The following is a 25,229-nucleotide window of genomic DNA, read 5'->3' as shown; positions in this document are numbered from 1 at the left end:
ACGGATGGACTAACTTGATCATTTATCAAAACTACAGGGACCTCCTGTGATAAAAATGAAACCCCAGGGGAGAAAAAATAAAGTTGGAAAACCCTAGGGTTGTTTGGAGTATTTAACCCTTAATAAAAAAATGAACATAATAATAATAATAATAATAATGGTTATTCATCAATTTACCTCCCAACCACCAATTATATTCTCCATAGCCCATTCCATGCCTTATTTCTTGGCAGATTAAGGGCCAGTAATCTTGACCATTTAAACCTATTTAATGGTTTAAATTTCATTTTGTTATACTCAACGGTGTACATAATGAAAATCAAATGACGTGGAATCATATTCATTATGTGACAACATATACAATTAGATCATGCTTTTTGTTCTCTAGAATATGATTTTGTGAATTTATTTATGCATCCAAATATATTTGTTTATTCATTAGAAAAAATAAAAAAATAAAAGGATTACAATCTCGAATAGGAGATCTAGATATGAAGAAATTTCCAAAGATTTGAATGGAAGATGGGGTTGGAAAGGGAGATGCAATCATTGAATCAACCAAATACTATGAAGTTTAATTTCCATACAACAACAAAGCTAAGACACCTAGTCTATGATGTTATTGGATCAAACCATAACTCAACCATAACTCAAAGAATGCTTTAGTTTTTTACTGTCTAGACCTTTCTTATCATTGATTTTCAACAAGTGTTAGTATGATTACACCCAAATAGATTAACTTCAGTTGATTGTTTTTCCTTATTATTTTTACTTCTAAAAAATAAAATAAAAATAGACCACTTATCTCATTTTAATTGAATTGGAAAAGAAAAAAGATAAGTACCCACGTGGAACCACTTGGCTCACTTGTCAGCCGTGTATTCCCCTACCGAACAATCAAACATCGGAGATCGACCGGGTTCGTACGCCGGTGCGAGGAAAGAGCGTGGCAAACAGAAAACTGTCACGAGCCTCCAGATTCTGAGCCACGTCACAAGCACCCAATGGAAAACACCCACGTTTGCAGACACTTTCCCACCATCTCTCTCCGTAGTATAAAGATACGTATCCGTCCAAAGTAATCCCTCCCCTCTCTCTCTCTCTCTCTCTCTCTCTCTCGTTCTCTTTCTCTGTGTGCGCGACTTTTTGGTGGGTTGAACTGTTGAAGAAGTTTCGGCGTCAAAATCAATCAAACGCGCAAAGTCGATGGAGGTCTCCGGAGTAGCTTTCCGGCGGGTTCCGTGCTTATCCGGCGCTGTAATCGATGCCCACTCTGCCAAGCCATCTGTCTCGGTCGGTCCGAGCGAGTTTCGGGTTCTGGGTTACGGAGATTCCAGAGCTTTCACGAGACCCAGAAAGTTGTATGGGGCTTTGATGATAAATTCTGGGTTTTGCGATAACGGGCATCTGCAGTACTATTATGCGGGTCCCAGGTGTGGTGGGAAAAAGGAGAAGGAGAAGGAGAAGGAGAAGGCGGTCACTGCAAAGAAGAAGTTGAAATTGCTGAAGGGTTTGACCAAGGACTTGTCCAAGTTTTCTGATATGGGCTTTGGCGTGGACTCTGACGACGATTTGGCTGCTCAAGCTCAACGGAAGGCTATGTCGGTATGACTTTTGCCTGTTTTAAACCTCTATTAATCTGGTATAATTTTGGTTTTTAATTACTTGATCCCCTATAACTTCTCTTTGTTTTATCTGTAGTTCTATAAGGTGATCAGGCTTGTATAGTTATAATTATGATTCGCGTCTTAATCACCACGTTGTTCATAGAAGTTGATAGGAGGAACCCAAGGTTTTCGGACACAAAATCAAAGGAAAATCAAGCTAAATTAGGAAGGGGATTATTTGAGAATCCTATCAAAATTATCTTTAGAATTGAATGTTCATATATATATATTGGTTTATGGAAGAATCTCTTAAATTTAATCATGATTCTAGTTGGTTGTGGATCTGCACTGGCTGCCATGTTTTTGGTTGTATAATTAACCTATACCCTGTTGGGATAACTAGATTAGGCTTATGTAGGCACCAACTTAAGGGTATACATGAAATTCTTGGGGACGTTTCATGGCGTAGTTCTATAAACTATTTGATTCGTTATTGAACCTAGAAGCCTTTTTTTTCCATAGTTTTTTGATATTGTTGCAGATGTTTGGGTTGAACCGAAAACTTGAACAATGCATAGATGATCTATTTTTTCTTGTACAGAGCTCAGAGGAAATTGTAGATTGTGTCGCACGTAATTCTTCTAGCTTCATAATTGACATGCCTATTTTATGCAATGTAGGATGCAGCAGAGGTATTGATGAAACAACTGCAACATCTAAGAGCAGAGGATGACTTGAAGAGAAAAAGGAAGCAAGAGACTTCCAAGCTTGATTGTGAATCATCATTGTCTGAATCGAGTGACAGTGAATGTGAAGAGGTGATTGACATGAGCTGCCTGAGAAGTGAACCCCATGAAGAACCAGTGCAACTAGATGAATTGCAATCTGCTACTCAAGAAAATGCAACAACATTGACCCTTTCTAGCTGGCTGACGGAAGAAGGGAACACAACTGAGGCAAATGGATTGGGGGATTGTAGATCAGAGAACAATGAAGTAGAATGCTGCACTAAAATCAGTACGAGTTTTAGTAGTAGCAATGTAGGCCATAATGACATAAGTAGCATAGCGACAGGAGCACAGAGGATTGAGGTTTGCATGGGTAAGAAGTGCAAAAAATCAGGAGGTCCTGCATTGTTGGAAGAATTTGGAAGGGTAATAGGTGTCGAGGGTGCTGTTGTTGAGTGTAAATGCTTGGGCAAGTGCAAAGATGGTCCTAATGTAAGGGTTTTGAATTGTGCTGATGGCAGTCAAGCTGAGGGGTTAGATGTTTCTGTTATGGCTCCTACGAATCCCTTGGTTATTGGGGTTGCATTGGAAGATGTGGGTGCTATTGTTTCTAATTTCTTTGGGGATGACCAGAAAGACTTGGCAGCAGCGGTTCAGTAGAGCTTTTTATTAGTGATATTGCTTGGCTCCAATATGTATTTGGTCAAATTGTCTGTGATAACAAATTTGCATTGTTTCTGACATACTTAAAGATCCTATTTTCATTAGTGTAAATCTAAATATGCCTATTGCGTAATGGAATGCATTCTGCAATAACTTGCTCTAATAATTTCTTTTGCGTCGCAGTTTCTCTAAGTAATTGCCTTATCAGTCTGGAGTAGAGATACTTCACTACAATACTCTGTAAATAGGCTTAGATTAGATATAGCGATGTGCACTTCAACACCTGTGTATTTGTATTAAAATTTGCTGTTTATGTTACAAGAAAAATGAAAGAAACAAAAAGCCCAGGATTGGTTCAGGATTCTCTGTATAATTGCCCCCACGAAGCGAAGTGGACAAGACAAATCAAAACTATTGAATGGCAAGCTGAAGTGCTGAACCATCTGATCTGTTGGATTTTTTTTCCAGCAGCATCTGATTTACGGGAAGAGGCATCTATTAAATAAATCTACATGCCTCGGCTCCAATGGATCTAGTTACTGATTCCTAACTCTAATCTGAGGGTTCCTCTTCCCTTAAAAAGTGCTGGGAGCCAAAGCCCCAACTGCAGAATGGGGGGTTAAGAGGACACACCTGGATATGATCAAAATACTTCTGGATGCCTCTGCCATGTGAAAAGGACAATTTCCGTGTGCCTGTACATTTGTATATGTGGGTACGTGGCTCAGTGCCGGGGATATTTGAACTTGGACTGATGTTCCAAGTCATCCACGTTTTTACAGCGCTTCATGAAAGAGTCGAGTGTTTTCTGCTTTGCGGGGCTGCTTCTTGGCTGGCTGGATGAAACTTCCAAGGTATTCTCATGGCCATCAAGCATCTAATTGTTCAGTAATTGGAATTCAGTTTACAAACTAAAGGGGCATATCAAGCAGTATAAAAATTAATCACCAACTGCAAATCACAAAAAATAAGATATTCTCTTCCCCCTATTTTTCTTTTTTTTTTACCAGGTAGTTGGAAAATGAAAACCTCTTTAACTTCGTAAATACTTCAAACCAAGATACTGAAGAGGAATGTAGCAACTACATATAAGAGCACAGTACAGTGACTGCATATGTTATTGTTATTATTGATGATATTGTTATATTATTATTACTACTACTTTGGTAGACAAACAAATCTCGGAGCTCTTAGGAAAATCAAGACACAATTAATCCACATGAACAGAGAGAGAGAAAGAAGGCAAATTTACCTGTCCTAAGTTTTCCAACTTGCTCTGAACAACATCCCTGGAGGAGAAATAATAGATCAACGCTACTTACCGATCATCATCATCAACATCATAATCATTGACCACAGCCTTGTTCAACCATTAAAACTCCAACAAAGACATAAATTATGCCCTCTAATAATAGCAAATAAACATACCAAATGATGTCGTCAACTGTGTCATTTGCTAGCAGGTAGTATATATTGACTGAAGACACCTAGAAACATAAAACAAGCATGTCAAAGAACTAGACAAACAGATATTGGGTTTAGCTAGTAGAATATTTAAAGAAAGCTCAAAATAAGGAGCAATGACAGTACAGCAAATTCCTAATCTTAGGGCCGAGCACCAGCCCCCTTGGGTCGATATTCAGCCCTACCAACGGCCATCCGTGGTCAGTTATGGTAACCGACTAACAGACCAAGGGGGTCAGCTAATGAACCAAACCGATCTCCTTCAGGTCAGTTTATAGTCGGGTTATGGACCGACAAACCCGAAATTATAAATGAACAAAAACTTGACGGAAGAAAGTAGGAGACGAGGTGTACTTAGTGACTTTTGCCATGTTCTTAATCTTCCAAGAACACACATATGCTTTCAAAAACGTGGAATGCCTTTTTTAAAAAGAAAAAGAAAAAATTTTGAGCAAGATAAGAGTGTTTGACTTTCAGCATTTTCTGTCTCATGGTTTTGGTAACTATTAACCAGAATTGAATTGCGCCTCAAGTCTGCTCCATACAGTAAACCCCAACAATTCGAAATCAGAGACAATAAAGCTAAACACTCCTATTGGTGGACGCCAGCACCTTATTCCAATTCCTTTTATCCTGATAAGGCTGACATGCATTTCAAGTTACATGATGAGTTGATGCATTGACATATTTCATTTTTTTTTTAATAAGTAATTGAAATTTCATTGAAAAGGGTGAAAAGCGCAACCCAAATACACAAAAAGTATACAAGTGATACACCTATTAAGAAGGAGAAAAGAGGCAAGAAAATAATGAAAGTTAAGCCCATTAAGATCTAAAGTTGTCCAGTGGAAAAAAAATTTGAAAAAGAAAGACTTAAGTTTCTCCATCGTCTTCTCACGGTCCTAAAAAATTCTAACATTTCTTTTCCAGATCACATATACAAGAGGAAAACCAAGAAACATGTGTTTAGGCAATGGGACCAACCAAACCCAATTGGCCTCTGAATAGTGCAGAAAGTCCCAGCTCAGAGAGAGTATTAAAATTCATATTACTTACCAATTTCATATTATTTAGCGGCAAGAAGTTCTGCCAAGAGGCTTAAAAAGCAAATATATGCTCACTCTTAAAATAAAAGTGAATAAACTCACCCTTAAACATATCACATTACTGGCACATGACTTCTTAGGTAACAGAATAATGGCTGAGAACCCTACTTAAGGACCACACATACAATAACACCAAAACAGAACACTTAAAAAGTAGTGCTACGCCCCCTATTCCAAGCCTCCCAGGCTGCTTTATGTCCTATCTAGAAAATGAAGCTATCAGGCCTGCATCAATGTGTGTGTGCAGAAGTACCACTTAATCAAAAGAAATGTGTGGTTGCCACTGATGCATATTATCGAAACAACCCAATCACTGCACCTTCACAAAGTACAAATAAAGTTCTAATCACCATTGTTCCACAGCCACCTATCATACTTTCCACTAAACTGATTCCTGAATTTCACCAATAGAAGCAATAGCCCAGGGAGGATTCCTAAATCTTAAGTAATTCCTATTTTCACTACCACCAGTAAGCACATACCACAGACAAGAACAATCCACAGCCTCCACTTCTTCAGTGCTAAAGAGGCACAATTAATAACTCTGAATTAATGTGTGCTATGTTTCGTGACTCCAGAAACATTTTGCTGTAGTTTACCTGGCCAATCCTATGAGCACGATCTTCAGCTTGAATCAGATCACCTGGAGTCCAAGACAACTCTGCAAAAATAACCGTGCTTGCAGCTGTTAAAGTTAACCCAACACCTCCAGCCCTGATAGATAGCTGCACATTGACAATTAAAAAGGCAAACTTAGATTCAGATTATAGCTTTAATACCAGATTACAAGTAAAAAAGAAGATTGATGGAGAAAGTAGTCAACAAGTTATAGAAATAAATGATCAAACTGTCATACTACTGCTGCCTTGATAGCATCTTTCTCCTGAAAATCTGTAACCAAAGCTTGCCTTGATGCTGGGGGGGTGCTGCCGTCAATTCGAATGCAACCCACTTTCTTCTTCTGGAGTTTTGGCAGTTTTTGTGAGAATTGATCAATCATGAGAGAAGTTCAATAAAATTGTAAGAGGTCTTACAAGAAGAAACTCATATATAGAGTCAATCATCGGCTTATGGTGTGCAAATATAAGAAACTTACAGCCTGCCTGCAACAACCATTGTATGACAATGTTAAAACACATGAAAGGAACATTCCAATACAATTTACAATGCAGAAACAAGTGTACAAGTAATACTGGAAATTGAGAATGCCTTCTGCCAGGAGGTAGAATTTAGAAACATCATGAGTTGCACGCAGATAGTGTGAGTTACTGGTTTGGGGATATTTCATCATGGATCAGACAAACATAATAACCCTTCAGTGAAATATAATGTACCTAATGTAACTAATTAATGTCACAATTTTATTTATTTTTTGATGTATTTAACTCACCACCATAAACAATCCAGACAACTGAACATAAGATCACCACTTAAATGAGCTCTAAAAATGGAGTTCGATCTAAATCTTTGAACGAGTATAAACAAAGCCTTGAACTAAGAACCTAAAATAGGAAATAATCTGCCCAGGAATATGTAAAGTTGTCCCATACATGCAGTGAACAGAGAGGTTTGCAAATGCATGTAGATCTGAGGTCTATTGTGTATTGCATGATTTGAAAAAGATAAAAAATTTAAGCGTGAAACTTCTAGGAAATGTATGTCAAGTATTCAAAGATTGTCAATCCAAAACAAGCACTTATAAAGGGACTTTGTCCATGTAGTAAAATGCAAAACAGGCAAAGATGAACTTAACAAACATGCCCATGAATGTCAGCACATCAAAAATATGCAGTTAATATACATGTGTACAACCCAGAGAAAGTGCTAACCACATCTGCGCAATTACTCCAAAAGGATTAGTCAAGTTGCAATTGGAGCTCCCTAAAATCACTTATAAGGCCCAATCTTAATAGTAAGGAACCAATGTGGGACTTAACACCCATGAGCACATTTATAATCCACCTACTTAATGTGGAAAATTCTTCTTCCCAAAGTAAGACTACCTCACAACATGTGCATACACCAAGAATATCAATGAACAAATCATATCTTTTAAATTTTTGAGATGTCTTCGAATAACTTCCATCCTCCATAGATGTATGCAGTTAAACACTTCTAAATAAAGAAGGGAGGAGATAATTGAAGGCAGGTCAAGGTAAAAGTACCTCAATGACAGTTCCCAGGTAATCTAGAACTGCCGGGATCTTGGCTTCAGCAGAATCAGTATATATCTGGAATCCAATAAAGAGTTAGCAGGGGTAAGAATTTACCTTAGGTAATGCAACTATAAAGAAAAATCAATTTGAACAGTAGGTAAAAAATGGGTTAAAGAGGCACCTATTGCACATAATTAAGAAAAGTCATGTAAATGATAGTAGCGACCTTTTCAACATATTATGTGCACCAAATTCTTCGATATATTCAAAACTATATATGAATACCTTGTTAATAAGATTCTTCTCAGCAAATTTAAGTGACTCAACTTCCTCTTGAGATTTGCAGGCTTTAATTTTGCCTTTTATCACCTCTAACTACAAAACAGATGTCGATATGAGTTTCTGTTAACCCTATTTTCTTCAGGAAACAAACTGCAGCTTCAAGGAACTTTGAGGAACCAATTGCAATGAATGAAGATCATGCATACTATGACTCTAAAAGATAGCAACACTAACACATACAGGGAAAAATAGAAAATACAATTGTACAAGATATGGAAAAAGAAATGTTAGCCACTACAGACAAATCCAGATATCAATAAAAGAAATGTTTTATATCAAGAAAAACAGGCTTTCCACGGTTGCTTCTCTATCTTGATCAATGGTAGTCCTCATGGTTTCTTCAGTAGCTCTAGGGGCCTCTGTCAAGGGGATCCTCTCTCGCCTCTCCTCTTCGTGATTGTCATGGAGGTTCTCAATAGAATGCTCTCTTGAATTATGGTTGGTGGTTACCAATCAAGATTCCAAGAACGCCTTACTGGGAATATCACACCTCTTTGCAAATGATACACTTACTATGTGCGGTGCAGACCGAGATCAAATCTATAATTTGGGCCATATTCTCATGTATTTTGAGGAAATTTTGGGCCTAAGCCCAAAATTTTGGGCCATATTCTCAAACCTTTTCTAAAAGGTTTTCTCTTTCTCTATTTTAGTTAAATATTCATTTTTATTTCTTTTTATGTCCTTAATAGATGAGAGAGGAGGGAAATGAATATATACGCTTGAAAAAGTAAATAGCTTTCACATTTTGGCTCTTGATATTTGAAGAGCTTGTCTAACAAAAGTAAAATTTGAAATTGTTAAATTACTAATTATCCCAAAAGCTTAAGCTAATAGGAAGAGGTAAGTTTAATCACTTAATCAATACTTTAACACTCCCCCTCACGTGTGAACTCAAACTCCCTTTTAATAGGTAAGGCCCAACACGTGGAATATTTTATTTAAATGAGGGTGAATTGTTAATTTAAATGGAGTCAATGTTTGATCTCAGGACCTTTGGCTCTGATACCATGTTAAATTACCAGTTATCCCAAAAGTTTAAGCTAATAAGAAAAGGTAAATTTAATCACTTAATCAATACTTTAATAGAAATAGAGTAGAAAGCTTGTCAAATGCCCCTTTTTGTGAGTTTTTCAAATTTTTTTAGAAAACCTAAATTTGAAGAGCTCACTAGGAATGCTCAAAAGGTTAATCTTTGGAAATCAGTTTTTGCAGTGGGGGGAGGTTCCGCATCAGGAAGAGTTGGCTGATATTGTCAGCTACAACATCTCTCTACCCTTGATTTATTTGGGACTTCCAATGGGCGCTTCTTTTAAATCAAAAGCTATTTGGGACGGGGTAGCTGAGAAATGAAAGGAATATTTGGTAATTGGAAGAAAATTTACTTGTCTCGGGGTGGCCGCCTTACCCTAATCAAGAGCATGTTATTATGCTTACCTACTTACTTCTTGTCCTTGTTCCCTTTACTGGTCGAAGTAGCTAAACGGTAGGAGTGCCTTCAAAGGGACTTTCTTTGGGACGGACTAGACGGAGAGCCAAGCATTATCTGGTGAAACTAGGAAAATAATATGTTCCTCAATTCCCAAGGGAGGATTGGGAGTTAAAAACCTCATGCTATTCAAAAAAGCTTTACTTGGTAAATGGCTTTGGAGATTCATGCAAGAGGAGTCTTCTCTATGAAAACAAGTGTTTGTTGAGAAGTACAAGATCTTGAGTGGGGATTGGCCCGAGCAGCCCTATGGGATATGCATTTGGAAGAATATTAGGAATGGGTAGGGGCTCTTCTCCAACTTTGTCTCATTTAGGGTTCGAAATGGCTCTCGTATTCGGTTTTGGCATGATGTCTGGTGTTGTGAAGCTACTCTCAAACCTTCATTCCCAAATTTGTACACAATAGCTCGTGTCAAAGTGGCCTTGGTGTCGGATTACTTGGAATCCAAAAAACTTCTATTTATTGGAATTTGAGTTTCATCATGGCAATACAGGATTGGGAGTTGGAATCTCTCGAATCTTTCCTCTCTTTGTTATACCCCCCAACAACCCATCCAGGAAAGAGGATAGATTGTTATGAAACCCAACCAGCAACAATATATTTGAAGTGAAAAGCTTTTATAAGTCTTTACAAACTAAAAAGTCGTGCTTGTTCCCCTAGAAAGGTGTTTGGAAGGCTAAGGCTCCGCCCCGCATAGCCTTCTTTACTTGGACGCCAACTTGGGGTAGAATCTTTACAGCTGATAATCTTAGAAGGCGGGGTATCATTCTTGTTAAGTGGTATTGCCTTTATAAAAAGAATGAGGAGACCGTTAATCACTTTTTTCTCCATTGCAAGTACACTAGAGATCTGTGGCACTTGGTTCTCATCTTATTCGGATTTACATGGACTATGCCTAACAACATCCAAGAGCTACTTCGTTAAAGAGTAGCGGTGGGGACATCCCAAGGAGGCTATCTGGAAAGCTATTTATGTGATTTTAATGTGGAGCGTTTGGAGAGAAAGAAATCGGCGCCTATTCAAGGATTGCAAGTCAAAAATGCTTTGTTTAAAAACCTCTTTATTTAGATCTCTTTTGGATTGGGCTATTATCTATGTTCCTAACTTCCCCTCTTCAAGTATTTAGATCTTATTAACTTTTTAGATTTCAAACACCTTTAGGGCTAGTAGCTTCTCTTGTATACTTTTCGTGTACGAGAGCTTTGCCTTCTCTTTTTAATAAATTATTATTCACAAAAAAAAAAGTCCATTGTTCAACATTATCGAATAAGTACTACATACGTATAAATATAAAAAGTATTCTCAACCTAGCAGCCAATGGTTAAGGCAAATCAACCCTATGAAACTTAGTAGAGAACCACTGAAACCGGTTCCACTTGTTTGACATCTACCATGCAACTGATGAAACTGTAACTATTACGCAGAATCGAAACTAAATTTCCAAAACCAGATAAAGTTGCAACGCACAAGTGACCACTTTTACTTCCCTAAAGATTCATAATTACTTTAATCAGACAAAGTTCAAGTTAAAAATCAACTATGAATGAACTAAATTACCTCACGAAATAAAGCATTGACTTGTTTCATGTCCTTTTCAGCCAAATCTAGGAAGACCTGAGAATCAATTAAGAGGAAATTATATAATAGGACCGCAAAGATAAACATTTTCCAACTTCCAACCCATACACATATGATCTTGGGCACGAGTGCCCGCAAATGCACATAGAGACATACTTACAGGTGTGCATGTGCATAGAAACACACATGCAATCAAATGCTCACCCACAAAAACAGACACACCACACGAGCAGAAGGTATATATATATATATATATAGAATAAGAAAAATAATTCGAAAAACACAATTCAAGCAATGTTTGATTCCCAGCCATGTAAGAGTTTTACCCACAGGATGGTATTTAAATGCCAAAATAGCTGCACCAAGCCAATGGAATAAAAATCTCCCAGATCCAAACTGCATAACTTTTCCCAATTTGGATTGCACAAACCCATTGATGCTCCAGATTATTACCACCCAAAGTTGATCCTTTTTTTAAAAAAAAAAAAATTCAAAGCAAATACAAAAGCTCAGTAATTACAAGGGCAAAGAGCTATCATATACTACAAAACCAACCAGACATTATAAAATGTAGTATTCCTCATATGTAAAAAGGCCAGCCACAGGCTGAACTGCTGGTAAACGACAAGGAGAAAAGGTTAAAAGAAAAACTACCTGTTGCCTGCGCTTCACAGGAAGCTCAGAAAGAACGTCTTTTTTAAGTCTTCTAATCATCAAAGTTGCCTTCATCAAATTGTGCAATTCTTCATGGTTACTTGCACCTTGATATACTCCAAAAATTCCCTAAAAGATTAGTGAAAGAAGCAGCATCGTTCATGACCTATATAACAGTAGAATAACTAAACTACACAGGTTTTTCATTCAAAGAGACTTGTCACTTACACCCTTGCAATATCGGCTACCATATTCATGAACATTCTTATATACATCAGGATACAATGCTTCCAGCTGTAAAATGTAACACAATTTGTACAGAATGATTAGAATATAGCCTTCAACTGTTCTTTTGATGGTGACAAATAACTTGTGAACTGGCATGTAAAAGTACCTGCTTGAATAGCTCAATTGGTCGGGATAGAGCAGGAGTTCCGCTAAGCAGTATTACATATTGAGCTTTCTGAAATCATTGATCTTGTAAGTTTTGTGGCAACAGAAGGAATGAGAGGAAAGAGGAAACACAAAGAGAGCAAGATCAATATGCATTTGGCCTGTTCTTTTTTTTGTTAAGTAACTTAATCTCATTGAAAAATGCAGAAAGACAAAAACCTAGTACACAACTATTCAATAAAAAAGGTTCAAAAACTCAAAAAAACTAGAAAAACAAACAAACTATTATATGTTACTATCCATGTGTAAAGGGAGTTGAATATAATCATTTTCAGCTCTACTACCGAAGTCTCTCTATCTTCAAAGCTTCATGCATTTCACTCTCTCCAAATACACCACATTAAGCATAAAGGAGCCAACCTAAAAACTTCCAAAAAGTTACAACACCTCACCTAACCTCCCCAACTCATCAACAACTCTCTCACCCTTCTCACCTAACCCACTACACACCAAATTAAATAGCAAGCACCATAAATCTCTTGCTACATCACAATGAAGAAGAAGGTGATTAGACTCCCCACTCTTTGTCCATGAGTCGCTGATCAAATATAAATTCCGAAAACTCCCATGTAGCTGCTATTATCTAGACTCACATGATTTTTCACATGAAAAAGAAACATTGAAGTCACCTCTAATACACCACAGCTTCCACCAACTCATAATGCCAACCAATTCTTCCAAAAGATACCTCCTTTCAACATCATTATTTGGACCATAATCACTTTTGCTGGTTCAGTAAGACAAAAAGGAAAAATGTAACTGCTTAAGCATGCTTTATGCAAGGGGGTGCTGGTTTAGCTTGCTTAAGGGCATCAACCAAGTCTTTTATAGTGAGGCAGTGTTGTCCACCAAAAGCAAATCTAGTGAAAGATTATATAGCCACCAAAGTTTATAATGTGATATACTTGGAGATCATCATAAGGTTACCAATTTAAATGCTTGGAGATCATTGATGAAGAAATACATTAAAGAGTAGGTACGCCTGTTTCTGCAGTTAAGGACCCTGAAGTGGCCAAATAGCATATTTAAACTTCAATTGCTTCCCTAAAAGAAAACAAAAATCCCTCGAATAGACCAATAAGATTGCTTAGAAGCCATTAAAAATCATTCTTAAGCAAACTTGCTCACAGATATGAATATACTTCTCCAATAATTGGCAGAAAGGGAAAAAGCAGCTGAGGGTATCAGCTGCATACAGAGGATCAAGAAGAACCATGTAATTCAAAAAGAGTGCAGGATCGATAATTAGTATTTGAGCATGAACATAGTCTAGGAGTAAATTAGCAGATACAAGTATACAGTCATATTTAATCAAGAAAGAAAGACCTTTATGACCGGAAGGGCAGCAGTTGTCCTCTTTGCTTGAGCATTTTTTAGAAAATGCGACTCATCTGCAATCACAACCTGAATAAAAAGAATATATGTATCATTGCTGAGAGCATATGGAGGCACACAACAATATATTATCTTTTCTTGGTAAGTCACAAATATATAACCATTGAGCATTTATAAGCCACATGAACATATGAGGAAGAGAGAAGAAAGGCCTCTATCACTTCTAGTATTGCCACTCATCCATCTGAACCCCATTTCATCCACTCTTATTTTTATTCATGTGTTTTCTAACTGTCTAAGTTTCAGCATGATAATTGTATTACTTACTTTTCTAGGAATCTTGATAAAATGAAACTACAAAATTAGTTCCCCGCTATCCATTCAGCACTAATTGTTAAGATCCAAGAGAATGAGACAAGGAAAACACAGTGAAGATGTAGAAATCAAATAATGGCAGTACTTACCTTAAACTCTAATGCCATTAGTAGATTCTGTAGCTTGGGGACTACGTCATAGGAGATGATGTTGAATAGGCCATCAAGATGAATGCTACCCTTGGTATTTGATGGTACTACTGTATACCCAGCTTTGTTTGATCCACCACATTGAGATAGAACAACCTAGAGAATAACTCATTCACAAAACATAAATAATTTAGATAAAAAAAAAAATAAAGAACCAAAATAACCAATATTCAAATTCTCAAAGATGAAGGGCATAAAAGGGAAACAAAATAAGTGATTAAGATTCCAACTTCAACAACAAAAGAAAAAGTAACCAGAAAATTTTAGAAAGGGACTTCAGACAACATACAAGTATATCTGATGGAGGAATATCCAGCCATTGTTGAATCATCTGAAAAAGAAAACAAAAAAAAAAATAAGAAGAAAGAAGTAGAAGATCAAATGCACTTTGGGCAGAAGCCATCTTCTAAATCTGAAATATGAAGTTAACAAAACACTTACTGAAGCCCAATGCAGACGTAAGGAAGAAGGCGTAAGAATAAGAACAGGCCACGAATCACGGACACATGCACTTACAGCAATAGCCTGCAAAAGACATATGAACTCAATATACATGCTTAAATCACATTGAAGACTAGAAATGGTTCAAGTGATAATCAATTTCCTGCAAAGTCTTTCCTAGTCCCATTTCATCTGCTAGGAGAACACGCCCTCCATGCTGCAAGATAAACCTGAAAAAAAAAAAACTTATAAAAACGCATATTAGTTTCAAAAACTACGATAGTTTAGTGATAATGAAGTAATAGAGAAACTTCATCGTGTTCCTAGGGAAAATAATTAATGCATGTTAAATAACGGTAATCCAATGAGGAAAAATATCCAAATCCACTACATACCTAACACCATCACGTTGAAAAGGCAAAAGCTTAGATTCAACATGTTTAGGCATCCTGTCATATCGGTCTTGAAATAAAGCACCAAAAAAAAGAAAAAAATCTTCAGAAACTGTGCACGAAGAAAAAGGAAATCCAAAAATGTATATAAAATATTACTTTTGAACAACGCCGAAATATATATTTACTGAAATCAAAATGCAGCCTCAAAGCTGAGTTCTCTCATTCAACATAAAATCAAATTTACATGACACGCTTTATCTACCAAAATGCATGTTTCTATGTTGGTCAGTAATAAACTTTCAACTGAATTCCATGATAAAAAAAGTACAATGGCATAGATTAAACAATCTAAAAGAAAATAATGTAGTATTTGAAAATTGTCAAAGCACATGTGAATCATGTGATGTACCAACAAATCTATTCCACACCTAACTGTAGCAATCAATTTTATACACACACATTAATCTTACTTCGAAGATCCGGAAGAGCAGAGGCAGCAGCAATAGCACGATGCACCAAGGGATCTATGTTCTCCACCTGGGAAAAAATATCAAATAAATAAAAATAATCCAATGTGGCAACCCAAACAAAAAAACAGAACAGCACAATCCAAACATTCACAAATTCCAGACAAACATTACTAGTTATTAAGACACTAAAACATGAGAGGAACAAAAAACCTTGTAGATTGTACAAATTCAAAATAAACCATCACTGCAGTAGCCCAACTATACAGCATTTCAAAAGGGCACAAGTTATCACCTCAACATTGTAACCAGATATCTGACCAAGGACTTTTTCTGCCGATGACAAGGAAGATATTGGGAACATCCACAGCCTACAGATTCCATAGTTCCAGCAAATGTGCAAAACAAGCAATCATAATAAGTCTGAAGTCATATAGGATACAACTATAGAATTAATGAGAGAGAGAGAGAGAGAGAGAGAGACGAAACCTTTCTTTTGCATTCCAAGTAGCTTTGGGGATTTGGCGGAAAGCAGCTACTAGTACCTGATACAAAATAAAACATAGTGCATAAGCAAAAGAAGACTCGCACGTGTAAAAATTAACATTCTGCAAGCAGATAAAGGCACTACCTGGTCATATGAGAATTTTGAAGCAATGTTTCCGCCGGCATGAAGAAAAAATTTGACAGATAGCTTGGGTAGTCCCATTGATGGTTTATCTTCGAGCACAGAAAGAAAGACATATGCAGTTATTCAGATAACATTTGACTTGAAATCATCACAATCATAAATTACAGCCAAAACGATGTGACCCTGTGGACAATAAGATCAGTTACTGGGTAGAAACACTATAGACAGGTGCTGGGATGTAGAAAAAATTCAATCTTTTTTTCTTCATCGTCAAAGAAGAACTGATTCTTTAATCTGTGTTTTTATGTTAGTGATTGCAAAGAAATATTTTTGAATCAGAATACAAGAGAGAGGCAGAGTCGGTCCATGAAGAGTAGGGACCTCTGGGCACTGGGAAAAATAGCAGATAATTTGGAGAAGCTGCAAGCCACATAAATGGAACAAAACAAACCAAAAGAAAGAAAATTAATTTAAGAGAGTCGCTAACCAGTGTTCACTTTGACTGTGATTGATGAGGGCAATGCCCTGGACCCAGAAGACAAAGCTTCAACCTGAAATTAAATGTAAAAAAGAAATATACATATTTACATTTTTCAAAAGCTGCGTAGAAAGAGAAAAATAAAATCTTTCAAAGTGACATCCAAACAAGCCATTAAGGAAAAAAAATCGAAACTTAAACGCAAGCAAGTCTCACACAGGTAAAGATTTGGTAAGAGCAAATAGAGAATTGAACCCTAGAAACTCTAAGAAAAGAACCCAGTAAATTTTTTGACAAATAACTACCAATGTGAGAGCTTTTAAACCTTGTTAGAAGAAGAATCAGTAGTGGGTTTGGGAGGCAAAGACCGCTGGTGCAGTTCTTGTTGTTGTTGTGGTGGTTTATTGTTGTTATAGTAAGAACAGTTGACGGAAGCGGAGGAAGAAGAAGAAGAAGAATTGGGATTGTGGCGTTGCAGTTGAGCGATCTTCTGAAAGGCGTCTCTTTCAAGGGAATCCAGTTCTTCTGGACTCAACTCCCAGTCATCATCGTCCAATTCCATTTCTGCTCTGCGCGCGCTCTCTACTTCCTCTGCGCATATAGAGTAGTACTGGTACACTGCCACTTGCTCAATTGCTTTGGTTTTGGAAGGAGAAGAGGCTTTTTGGGGGGCAAACTTAATGGCCACGGATTTGATTTTTCAATTCTTCCTTCGCCTTTTCGTGTGTCATAGCCCAATTTTGATTTTTCAACTCTCCATATTGTTTTCTTTCTTTTCTTTGCTGGCCCAACAGCCATCAAACGTTTGGGTAACCCTAGAAAATGGGCCTCTTTTGTTTTCAGTTCAAAACAACCCTTTCCCCTTCCTCCACCTTCAAAGTTTTTTTCTTTTTTTTAAGAAAAAAAAAATATTTGGTTGGTCTATTAATTTGATATGTGTAACACCCCAGTCCACATCGAAAAGAAAAGTAGCACACATAGAGTGGATCTATTGTAAAAATAATCATGAGTACTAAATCATGCATTAGATCCTTACACATGTCATATTAATAGATTATATTGGAAGAATTATTTTGAGAAAACTTTGTTATATATATAAGGAGTGTTTTCCTCGAACGCTTAGTTTGTTATGACATAAAATATTTCTTAGTGTTTGACTCGTACGAAAAATCACTGATGGCAGACAATGGCCAACGACCTCCCACAACGGCCAAAAAGGCGCTAGGTTGCAACTTCCAGTAAACACCGGTGGTGACAATCGGTTGGTGGCAAAGGATTTTGACGAAATTCAGTGATGGTGGCGGTGGTTTTGAAGACTTCGTGCAAGAATGAGAAGTTTAAACTCGGAAAATGATTTATAATTAAAAAAAAAAACCATTTTACAGAAAATAAAATGAGGTTTTCTTAGTCAACTGAAAAATATTTTCAATTTGACAACGATTTTTTGTCGTACCAAAAACCAAAAAATAGAAAACATTTTTCAAAAAATATTTTATGTCGAAACAAATGGTGCCCGGGTTAAAGAATTTTTTTTCAACTAAATAATAGAACATACGACATATGTCCTTAAACGTACAAATCGATTGAGTTAGATGAATTTCCTCGCCTCAATTTGAAGAAAAATTGTAGACAGTTTTTTTCCATGTTTCATCTGGTTGGAGGAAAACTTTGCTCCCTCTATACGGCGTTGGCTTCCCAAAAATTGTGCCATCACTCTCCTCCCAATGGCTATATTCCATATGGCCAGTTTTCTTTGAACCATATATGCACGAGGAAACTTCATGCGGTGTTCCTCAACAGTAAACTGAATATTGTCTAATGCAAAACATGAAACGTAGTACGTTAATCATTGGCTTTGTTTTTTCCCCAGAAAAGAATTACTACTAAAAGAGCTGCGCCCACTGCTTCACACTCGAGAAAGCCCAACCCATCTTTGCTGTCTCTCTGCAGCGTCCTCATCTTCCTCAAAGTTCTGGTAATTTTTCTTCTTAATTGGTATGATCAATTATCTTCTAATGGAATTGTCTAGTTTGAAAAAATGATTTCAATGCTGCTTATGTTGGTGATCATCATCTACAAGCCTGCATGTGAGTTGATGGATATAAAGGTTACTTGCTTTAATTTACCTCATTAAACGTCTGTCACAGCATTTTGATTAGACTAGTGCTTCATGTTTCTGCAACACTTATCCACAACAACATGTTAACATTGAACACAAATGACAACACATGTTTCATAGTTAAATTGTCATATAATATACTTTTTAATCCACTCAAGATCAACTGATCTATTGATTTGTGTTGCCTTCTGATTAGACCATAAATGGAACTATATATTCTGAAAGTATAATTTATTCCAGATTAGGTCAACTACTACATTACAGTTTCCACTGAGGAGTAGCTCCCTTCCCATTCCATTCAGAATTCTCATGTTTGCATTGTACGTACTAACAAATTCGAGCTAGAAAAAACATTAGTCACTCCAAAATGATTAGTCGAGTTTCTCTAAAATCACTTATAAAGTTCAATTTCACTTAATAAAGAATCAATGTATAACTTTTAGCACCCATGAGCTCATTTATAATCCATCCACAGGGCTAATCATTTTTCTAGTATGGAATTTGGGTATTACAATATCTCCCTTTATCCCTAACATACCATTTGTAACGACCTATGAACAGCGCCGACCACATCTATGTTGTCACTTTAAAATAACTAGTCAAATTGTAATTGAAACTCCATATATTTGCTTATAAAGCTCAGTCACACGTAGTAAATAACCAATGTGAGACTTAGAGCATGTTTGAGATTGCATTGAAAAATAGAGTTTTTAAAGTCAAAATGAGTTTTTTAGAAAAAGAAAAAAAAAAATTGTATTTTTAAGCTTTTTCACAAAAGTGTGTAGCCATTTTTTTTAGTGAAAAAAAAAAAAAAAAAAAAATTGAAATCTTTTACCAAACATGTCAATTTTTTTGTTCAGTACAACTTTTTAGATACTAAAAATGTTTTTTAAGCTCCATAACCCAATATTAAACAGGCTCTTAATTAGCACTTATAAACTCTTTTTATAATCTACACATTCTATATAGGCGAATCATCTTACCAATGTAAGACTGGGTGTTACAACTTACAAGCTAACAGTCCATTATGAGCTTGTTTGAGTGTGCGTTTGAGGGACGTAAAAATACATTTAATACTAAAAAAGTCCGTTTAAAAAAAAAATACTCGTTTGATAAAAAAAAAGTTGAAAGCGCTTTTAAGAGTAAAAAATGATCAAAACGCACTTTTAGCAAAAGCTTAAAAGTAAAGCTTTTGCCAAAAAAATACTTTTTAACTTATAAGTTATATTTCTCAAACACAATTCCCAACATGCTCTACATGTACTATACATATCCCAGTTTTTGCTGCACATACTAAAATGCTCTTAGTCTCTCTCCTTCACTTGTGGAAGTGTGTTTTTGTGCATATGCACTCATGTTTGATCACTATGGACTTCATTGTTCAATATTCCCTACATTCTGGATACTGGTGGAATGCAACTCCTAGATATATCTAGCAATTTCCCAGCCTCTTTTTATCTTTTTATCATTTTCCCAGAACCTGATGAAAACAATGAAGAAAGCAGGAGTTGAACTTTACAAGTGTTTTCTTTTCTTTTCTTTCTTTTCCTAATAATTGATTAGTTATTGCCATTAATGCATTCTCTCAATGATAATAAAAAAGCTATGTTATTCTTCAGCGTCTGATATTTTGCATAGATGGCGAATAAGTTTCTCTTGGTGGCTCTCTGCCTATTGACTTCAGTATGCTCCTTGGCTGTTCCTTCTTCCTCCAATGGCATAGTGAGAATCTATCTGAAGAAACAACGTTTTGATCTCAACAGTATAAAAACGGCTAGAATAATTGGGAAAGAGAGAAAACTCGCCAAGAAATCGCTTAATGTGGGTGCTTCAGCAACAGATAATGCCTCATTGAAGAACCTTTTTGATGCCCGGTATTATGGAGAGATTGGAATTGGCTCACCACCACAGAAGTTCAGTGTCATCTTTGACACAGGCAGTTCCAATCTTTGGGTTCCATCGTCACACTGTTATTTTTCTGTAAGTTGTATTTGTAATTAAGGGCTTTTGGTTTCATACTCCCCTCTATTGTTTTCTTAGAAACCCTTTAATCATGCAGATGGCCTGCTATGGCCATGCTAGGTACAACACTTGCCAGTCCAGTACATTTGCGAAGATCGGTAAAGTTTTCAGTCGAATGCTCCTACAGTTTCGTGAAATTATTGGTAAAAATGCTACATGAACTCAATCTTTTACATTCCCAAATGCTTACTCTCAGACATGTACTTGCAGAAAGAGAGTAAGCAGACGGAATTTAAATAAAAAAAATAAGCACTTAAGAGTGTAAAAGAGAAGTTCGTGTAGCATTTGAGAGGGAATATAATAGGAAAGACTTTGATTTCTTATTGTTTCTGATATAGGTAAACCTTCCAATATAAATTATGGTTTTGGATCAATTTCGGGCTTTCTCAGCAAAGATAATGTGCAAGTTGGAGATCTTGTTGTCAAAGATCAAGTGAGAAATTTCCACCTTGTATTTTAGTGCAGTAATGCTATGTTTGTTTGTTTCATTTGATGCTAAGACATTTCTATCATCCTTGAGGTACTCATTGGGGCTACACGGCAAGGTGTTGCTTTCGTACTATCAAACTTTGATGGGATACTTGGACTTGGGTTTCAGGAAATTTCTGCAGAGAATGCTGTGCCAGTTTGGTAAAGATTTTGGCATTCTTTTCAACTTTCATTGTCTTAACTCTAATGTTGAAAGGATTTTTCCTCACTTCTGTTGCTTTGGACAATGTTTCATGCACTTGTTACAGGGATAACATGGTGCAACAAGGTCTAATAAGCCAGAAGATCTTTTCTTTCTGGTTCAATCGGGATCCAGAGAAAAGTGAGGGAGGTGAGATCATCTTTGGTGGTGTTGATCCCAAACACTTCAAGGGTGAGCATACTTATGTTCCGGTTACTCAAAAAGGTTACTGGCAGGTGCACTTCTTATGCTATCTCATCTCCCACCCAATTGTCTTTATAATTCACATTTGCAGTTCTTCTAATCTTCTATAGATATTAAGTTTATGTCTTTTGCTTTGATGTTTCATCTTCTAGATTGGATTTGGAGATTTTCTTATCGCAAACCATTCTACAGGTAATGCCATTACAAACTTAAAATGATTAACATTTAAAGTGAATACTGACAAAAAGCCTTCCATTCAGAGTTAGATTGTTTTCTGATAAAAAGCTTCATTGAATTCCTAAGATTCCAAAGTTTGAAATTTCAGGTTTCTGTGAGGGTGGCTGTAATGCTATAATGGATTCAGGCACATCCTTCATTGCTGGACCGACGGTATGTGATAGTACTTCTATGCCGGAACACGATCCCCTCCTTTCAAATGAACTGGATAATATCTAGTTAGTTATACTGAAAGGGTATTTTTGTCTTTTTAATTTTTTATGGGATAAAAATATCCTTCTACTATAACTAACTAAAGAGGATCCTAATTCTTCTATGCCACTTTTGTGGCCATAAAGTTTGGAAAGAGCTTTGTTGAACTCAGTTTTTCTCATTTAATCAGATTAAGGGCCTGTTTGAGATTGCGTTTGAGAAGCTTAAAAATGTTTTTAATACTCAAAAAATCCGTTTGAAAAAAAAAAAAAAAAAAAAAAACTCTTTTGGTAAAAAAAAATTAAAAGCACTTTTAACTTTTAAGGGTTCAAAAAGCCTAAAAATGGCAAAAACACACTTTTGAAAAAAGCTTAAAAACGAAGCTTTGGCTCAGAAGCTCTTTTTGACTTAAAAACTCTATTTCTCAAACGCAATTCCAAACATGCTTTAAGAAATAATAATAAATTCTCTCTTTGTTTAAATTTTTATGCTTTCATTGTAATAAGCTCATCAACTTCAGGCCATCATCACTGAAATCAACCGTGCCATTGGAGTAAAAGGATTGAAGAATGTGGACTGTAAAAGAGTTGTTTCTCAGTATGGGGATCTGATGTGGGATCTCTTGATATCAGGGGTATGTCTGTTCTGATAACCTTTTTATGCTAATGTTATATGTCTTACACTGTTCTTCCCTGGTCTACAGGTACAGCCAGGCAAATTGTGTTCAAATATTGGACTTTGTTTAAATGGGACTCAGCCTATGAGGTTATGAAAGCCTTTTATTTTTTCTTACTATGATTTCTTTATTCTCAGTAGCCTCTGTATTCAATCCAAAATTTGAATTTATGCAGCAAGATTATTGAAACAAAGGTGGAAGCGAAGAGTGGGAAGGAATTGAAAGTTGGTGATGATCTCCTTTGTACTGCCTGTGAGATGACTGCTATATTTATCCATAGTCAGCTTAAACAAAACAAGACAAAAACAAAAGTATTCGAATATGTGAACAAGGTTATTTTCCCACATCCTCTTTTGTTTGTCTCAATGAATCAATCACTGATATTTGCATAATAGGACTAATCTTCTCTGCACATTTTTGCTTTTGTTGAAGCTGTGTGACAACTTGCAGAATCCAATGGCAGAATCAGCTGTCAAATGTGATAATATTGTAAACATGCCATCCATTTCATTCATCATTGGGAATAGATCCTTCCATCTCACACCTGAGCAGGTATGGAAGTCCAAGTGAAAAAAAGAAAAAAGAAAAACTATATATGTTGTAAGAAATGGCATTTTCTCATTCTGTTTCTTTTTGTGTTTTGCATTGTATGATCCAGTATGTCCTTAAGGTTGAACAAGGGTTTTCTACCTTCTGCATCAGTGGCTTTATTCCTTTAGATGTTCCTCCTCCAAAAGGTCCCCTCTGGTATGTTCTTATTTAAAGCATGGATCCTTCTATGCAGTACAGATGATAAAATCGTAATGCATTTGTAATTGTTTTCTTGTTATTTATGCACACATTAAATAATTTTATTCATGCAGGATTCTTGGAGAAATCTTCATGGAAGCTTATCACACAGTGTTTGACTTTGGTAAGCTCCAAGTAGGATTTGCAGAGGCTGCTTAGTGATTCTCCAATGAATAAGACAGTGCTATTAGCTAGATGGAGGTATGGTAGGTTGTGAATGAATGATGGATGTCTAATAATGACTGATAGATGTCTATGATACTTTATGGTCAAATACTTTTGGTCATGTGGTTCATGTATTTATAAATACTGATTTGTGGAGATCGAATTCTTGCTTAATATGTTTGCTTTTAGATGATGCAACTTCCTAAACTGAAGGAATAATCCAAAATAGTAATTCATACAATTTGCTAATTTGAAAAGTATCCCTTTCACTATCATAACTTTGGAGCTGCTACAACTTTTTTTAAAAGTTCCTTACAAACTGACGTTGCAATCCACCTGGCACTTACCACGTTAGCTACTAAACAATTAAATTAGATTATGGCTTACGTAACAATGCCATGTCCGTTTGTAAGGGTTGCAGTAAAAGTTGTAATATTCCAAACATTATCATTTTCTCAATATCCTTTTGCATGGTTTTAGAATAAGGCAGCGGATTGGAATTACATACTTTTATTGGTTGGAAGCTAATTGCAAGGTTTGACGGATGCTAAACGAGGGAGTGTCTCTCATGTAAGCAGCAACTGAGCATAAACACATGTACTTTGATTGGCAATCATTTATCACAAATTTAATGATGATTTTAAAAGTCACGTCAATTTTAAAAGGACACAAAGAGGACATGAGCCTTCATTCTAGTATTTTTTGATCTGTAATATCCTAGATTCCGCTCACTGATTGAGTGAGTGATATACCAAATTTATCCTCCACGAAAACTTTAGAAAGATGAATAGCTGAAATCTTGATTAGATGAATTTGGATTCTCAGCAAACATCTTCGAAGATCAATTAACATATGGAAGCTTGATTATGTAAAATGTAAGACTAGCTAGATGAATTTGGATTCTCAGCAAACATCTTCGAAGATCAATTAACATATGGAAGCTTGATTATGCAAAATCTAAGACTAGGTTTCAATAATCAAGTAGTCGATTTGTGTTAAATTACGACTTTTCCTAAAAATTTAAATTGACAAAAAATTGTAAATTTAATCATCCTCACGAATGTGGGCTCAAACTTTCACTTAATAAGTGAGACATCTGTGAATTTAATGCCCTAACACTCTTAACGAAAGGACTCAAACACACTCTTAATAAGTGAGGTCTAACACGCAGAATATTCAATTGAAATGATAGATGAATTACTAAGATAAAGTTCAACTTAAGATTTAAGTTTTGCAACGTGTTAAATAATTACTAGTCCTAGAAGCTTAAGCTTATAAAAAATAATAAATTTAATCATTTAACTAATATTCTAACAATTATAGCATTGAAGTATAGAGAAGATGTTGCTTACTATTATGCTAGTTTTTTTCTTTTCTTTTTCTTTGCAGCGAAACTAGGAATTTTAGAGTTAGGGGGCAAGACTCGTTAAAAAAAAAATGGGGAGGAGAAAATTAATATTTGAAGGTCTACCTAATAAAATATATATTTTTGAGGAAGTTAGGATATGTGTTTGCCAACCCTTTCTCTTTTTCCTTTTCCTTCTTATTCAAAAAAGTCAAAACATTGACCAAAAAAAAAAAAAAAAAACTTATTTTACCAAAAAAACTCAAAACTCATTTTACCTTATGTTATATCATAAC

At 36.0% G+C, this 25,229-nt stretch overlaps 3 protein-coding genes across 3 annotated transcripts; 2 read left to right on the top strand and 1 right to left on the bottom strand.

Moving 5' to 3' along the window:
• The first annotated feature begins 905 nt into the window (after positions 1 to 905).
• On the top strand, positions 906 to 3,164 carry LOC132176033 (diacylglycerol O-acyltransferase 3). The gene is made up of 2 exons (XM_059588149.1): positions 906 to 1,605; positions 2,288 to 3,164. Exons 1-2 carry the CDS (start codon positions 1,207 to 1,209, stop codon positions 2,993 to 2,995), a joined length of 1,107 nt encoding a protein of 368 aa, XP_059444132.1. The 5' UTR covers positions 906 to 1,206; the 3' UTR covers positions 2,996 to 3,164.
• Positions 3,165 to 3,268: 104 nt separating this feature from the next.
• LOC132176025 (uncharacterized) lies at positions 3,269 to 17,173 on the bottom strand. Its single transcript, XM_059588136.1, has 24 exons — positions 16,840 to 17,173; positions 16,524 to 16,587; positions 16,037 to 16,125; positions 15,895 to 15,950; positions 15,701 to 15,776; positions 15,409 to 15,475; positions 14,939 to 15,005; positions 14,714 to 14,773; positions 14,544 to 14,634; positions 14,392 to 14,433; positions 14,043 to 14,198; positions 13,570 to 13,647; positions 12,185 to 12,253; positions 12,019 to 12,084; positions 11,791 to 11,919; positions 11,116 to 11,172; positions 8,010 to 8,099; positions 7,734 to 7,799; positions 6,603 to 6,671; positions 6,425 to 6,529; positions 6,168 to 6,293; positions 4,427 to 4,485; positions 4,251 to 4,287; positions 3,269 to 3,875 (listed from the first exon to the last, which is right to left on the bottom strand). Exons 1-24 carry the CDS (start codon positions 17,074 to 17,076, stop codon positions 3,723 to 3,725), a joined length of 2,109 nt encoding a protein of 702 aa, XP_059444119.1. The 5' UTR covers positions 17,077 to 17,173; the 3' UTR covers positions 3,269 to 3,722.
• Positions 17,174 to 18,403: 1,230 nt separating this feature from the next.
• LOC132174875 (aspartic proteinase oryzasin-1-like) lies at positions 18,404 to 23,781 on the top strand. The gene is made up of 14 exons (XM_059586609.1): positions 18,404 to 18,489; positions 20,253 to 20,613; positions 20,693 to 20,753; positions 20,994 to 21,088; positions 21,176 to 21,285; positions 21,393 to 21,561; positions 21,682 to 21,721; positions 21,855 to 21,919; positions 22,479 to 22,592; positions 22,662 to 22,723; positions 22,810 to 22,966; positions 23,067 to 23,186; positions 23,293 to 23,381; positions 23,498 to 23,781. Exons 2-14 carry the CDS (start codon positions 20,272 to 20,274, stop codon positions 23,580 to 23,582), a joined length of 1,509 nt encoding a protein of 502 aa, XP_059442592.1. The 5' UTR covers positions 18,404 to 18,489; positions 20,253 to 20,271; the 3' UTR covers positions 23,583 to 23,781.
• Positions 23,782 to 25,229: the final 1,448 nt, after the last annotated feature.

Source organism: Corylus avellana, chromosome ca1, assembly GCF_901000735.1.
Source record: "Corylus avellana chromosome ca1, CavTom2PMs-1.0".
Lineage (NCBI taxonomy): Eukaryota > Viridiplantae > Streptophyta > Magnoliopsida > Fagales > Betulaceae > Corylus > Corylus avellana.
The sequence above is the reverse complement of the archived record's forward strand: the minus strand, read 5'-3'. Positions and strand labels throughout refer to the sequence as shown.

What these genes read in the sequence shown, in the direction of transcription:
- LOC132176033 (XM_059588149.1), top strand. Translation starts at nt 1,207, where the DNA reads ATGGAGGTCTCCGGAGTAGCTTTCCGGCGGGTTCCGTGCTTATCCGGC. An exon ending in CTCAACGGAAGGCTATGTCG is followed by an intron (nt 1,606 to 2,287) that starts GTATGACTTTTG and finishes TATGCAATGTAG; the next exon opens with GATGCAGCAGAGGTATTGAT.
- LOC132176025 (XM_059588136.1), bottom strand. Translation starts at nt 17,076, where the DNA reads ATGGAATTGGACGATGATGACTGGGAGTTGAGTCCAGAAGAACTGGAT. An exon ending in TAATGGCATTAGAGTTTAAG is followed by an intron (nt 13,648 to 14,042) that starts GTAAGTACTGCC and finishes CTTTTTATTCAG; the next exon opens with GTTGTGATTGCAGATGAGTC. An exon ending in CTATATATGAGTTTCTTCTT is followed by an intron (nt 6,530 to 6,602) that starts GTAAGACCTCTT and finishes CCAAAACTCCAG; the next exon opens with AAGAAGAAAGTGGGTTGCAT.
- LOC132174875 (XM_059586609.1), top strand. Translation starts at nt 20,272, where the DNA reads ATGGCGAATAAGTTTCTCTTGGTGGCTCTCTGCCTATTGACTTCAGTA. An exon ending in AATGGGACTCAGCCTATGAG is followed by an intron (nt 22,724 to 22,809) that starts GTTATGAAAGCC and finishes GAATTTATGCAG; the next exon opens with CAAGATTATTGAAACAAAGG. An exon ending in CCTCCAAAAGGTCCCCTCTG is followed by an intron (nt 23,382 to 23,497) that starts GTATGTTCTTAT and finishes TTATTCATGCAG; the next exon opens with GATTCTTGGAGAAATCTTCA.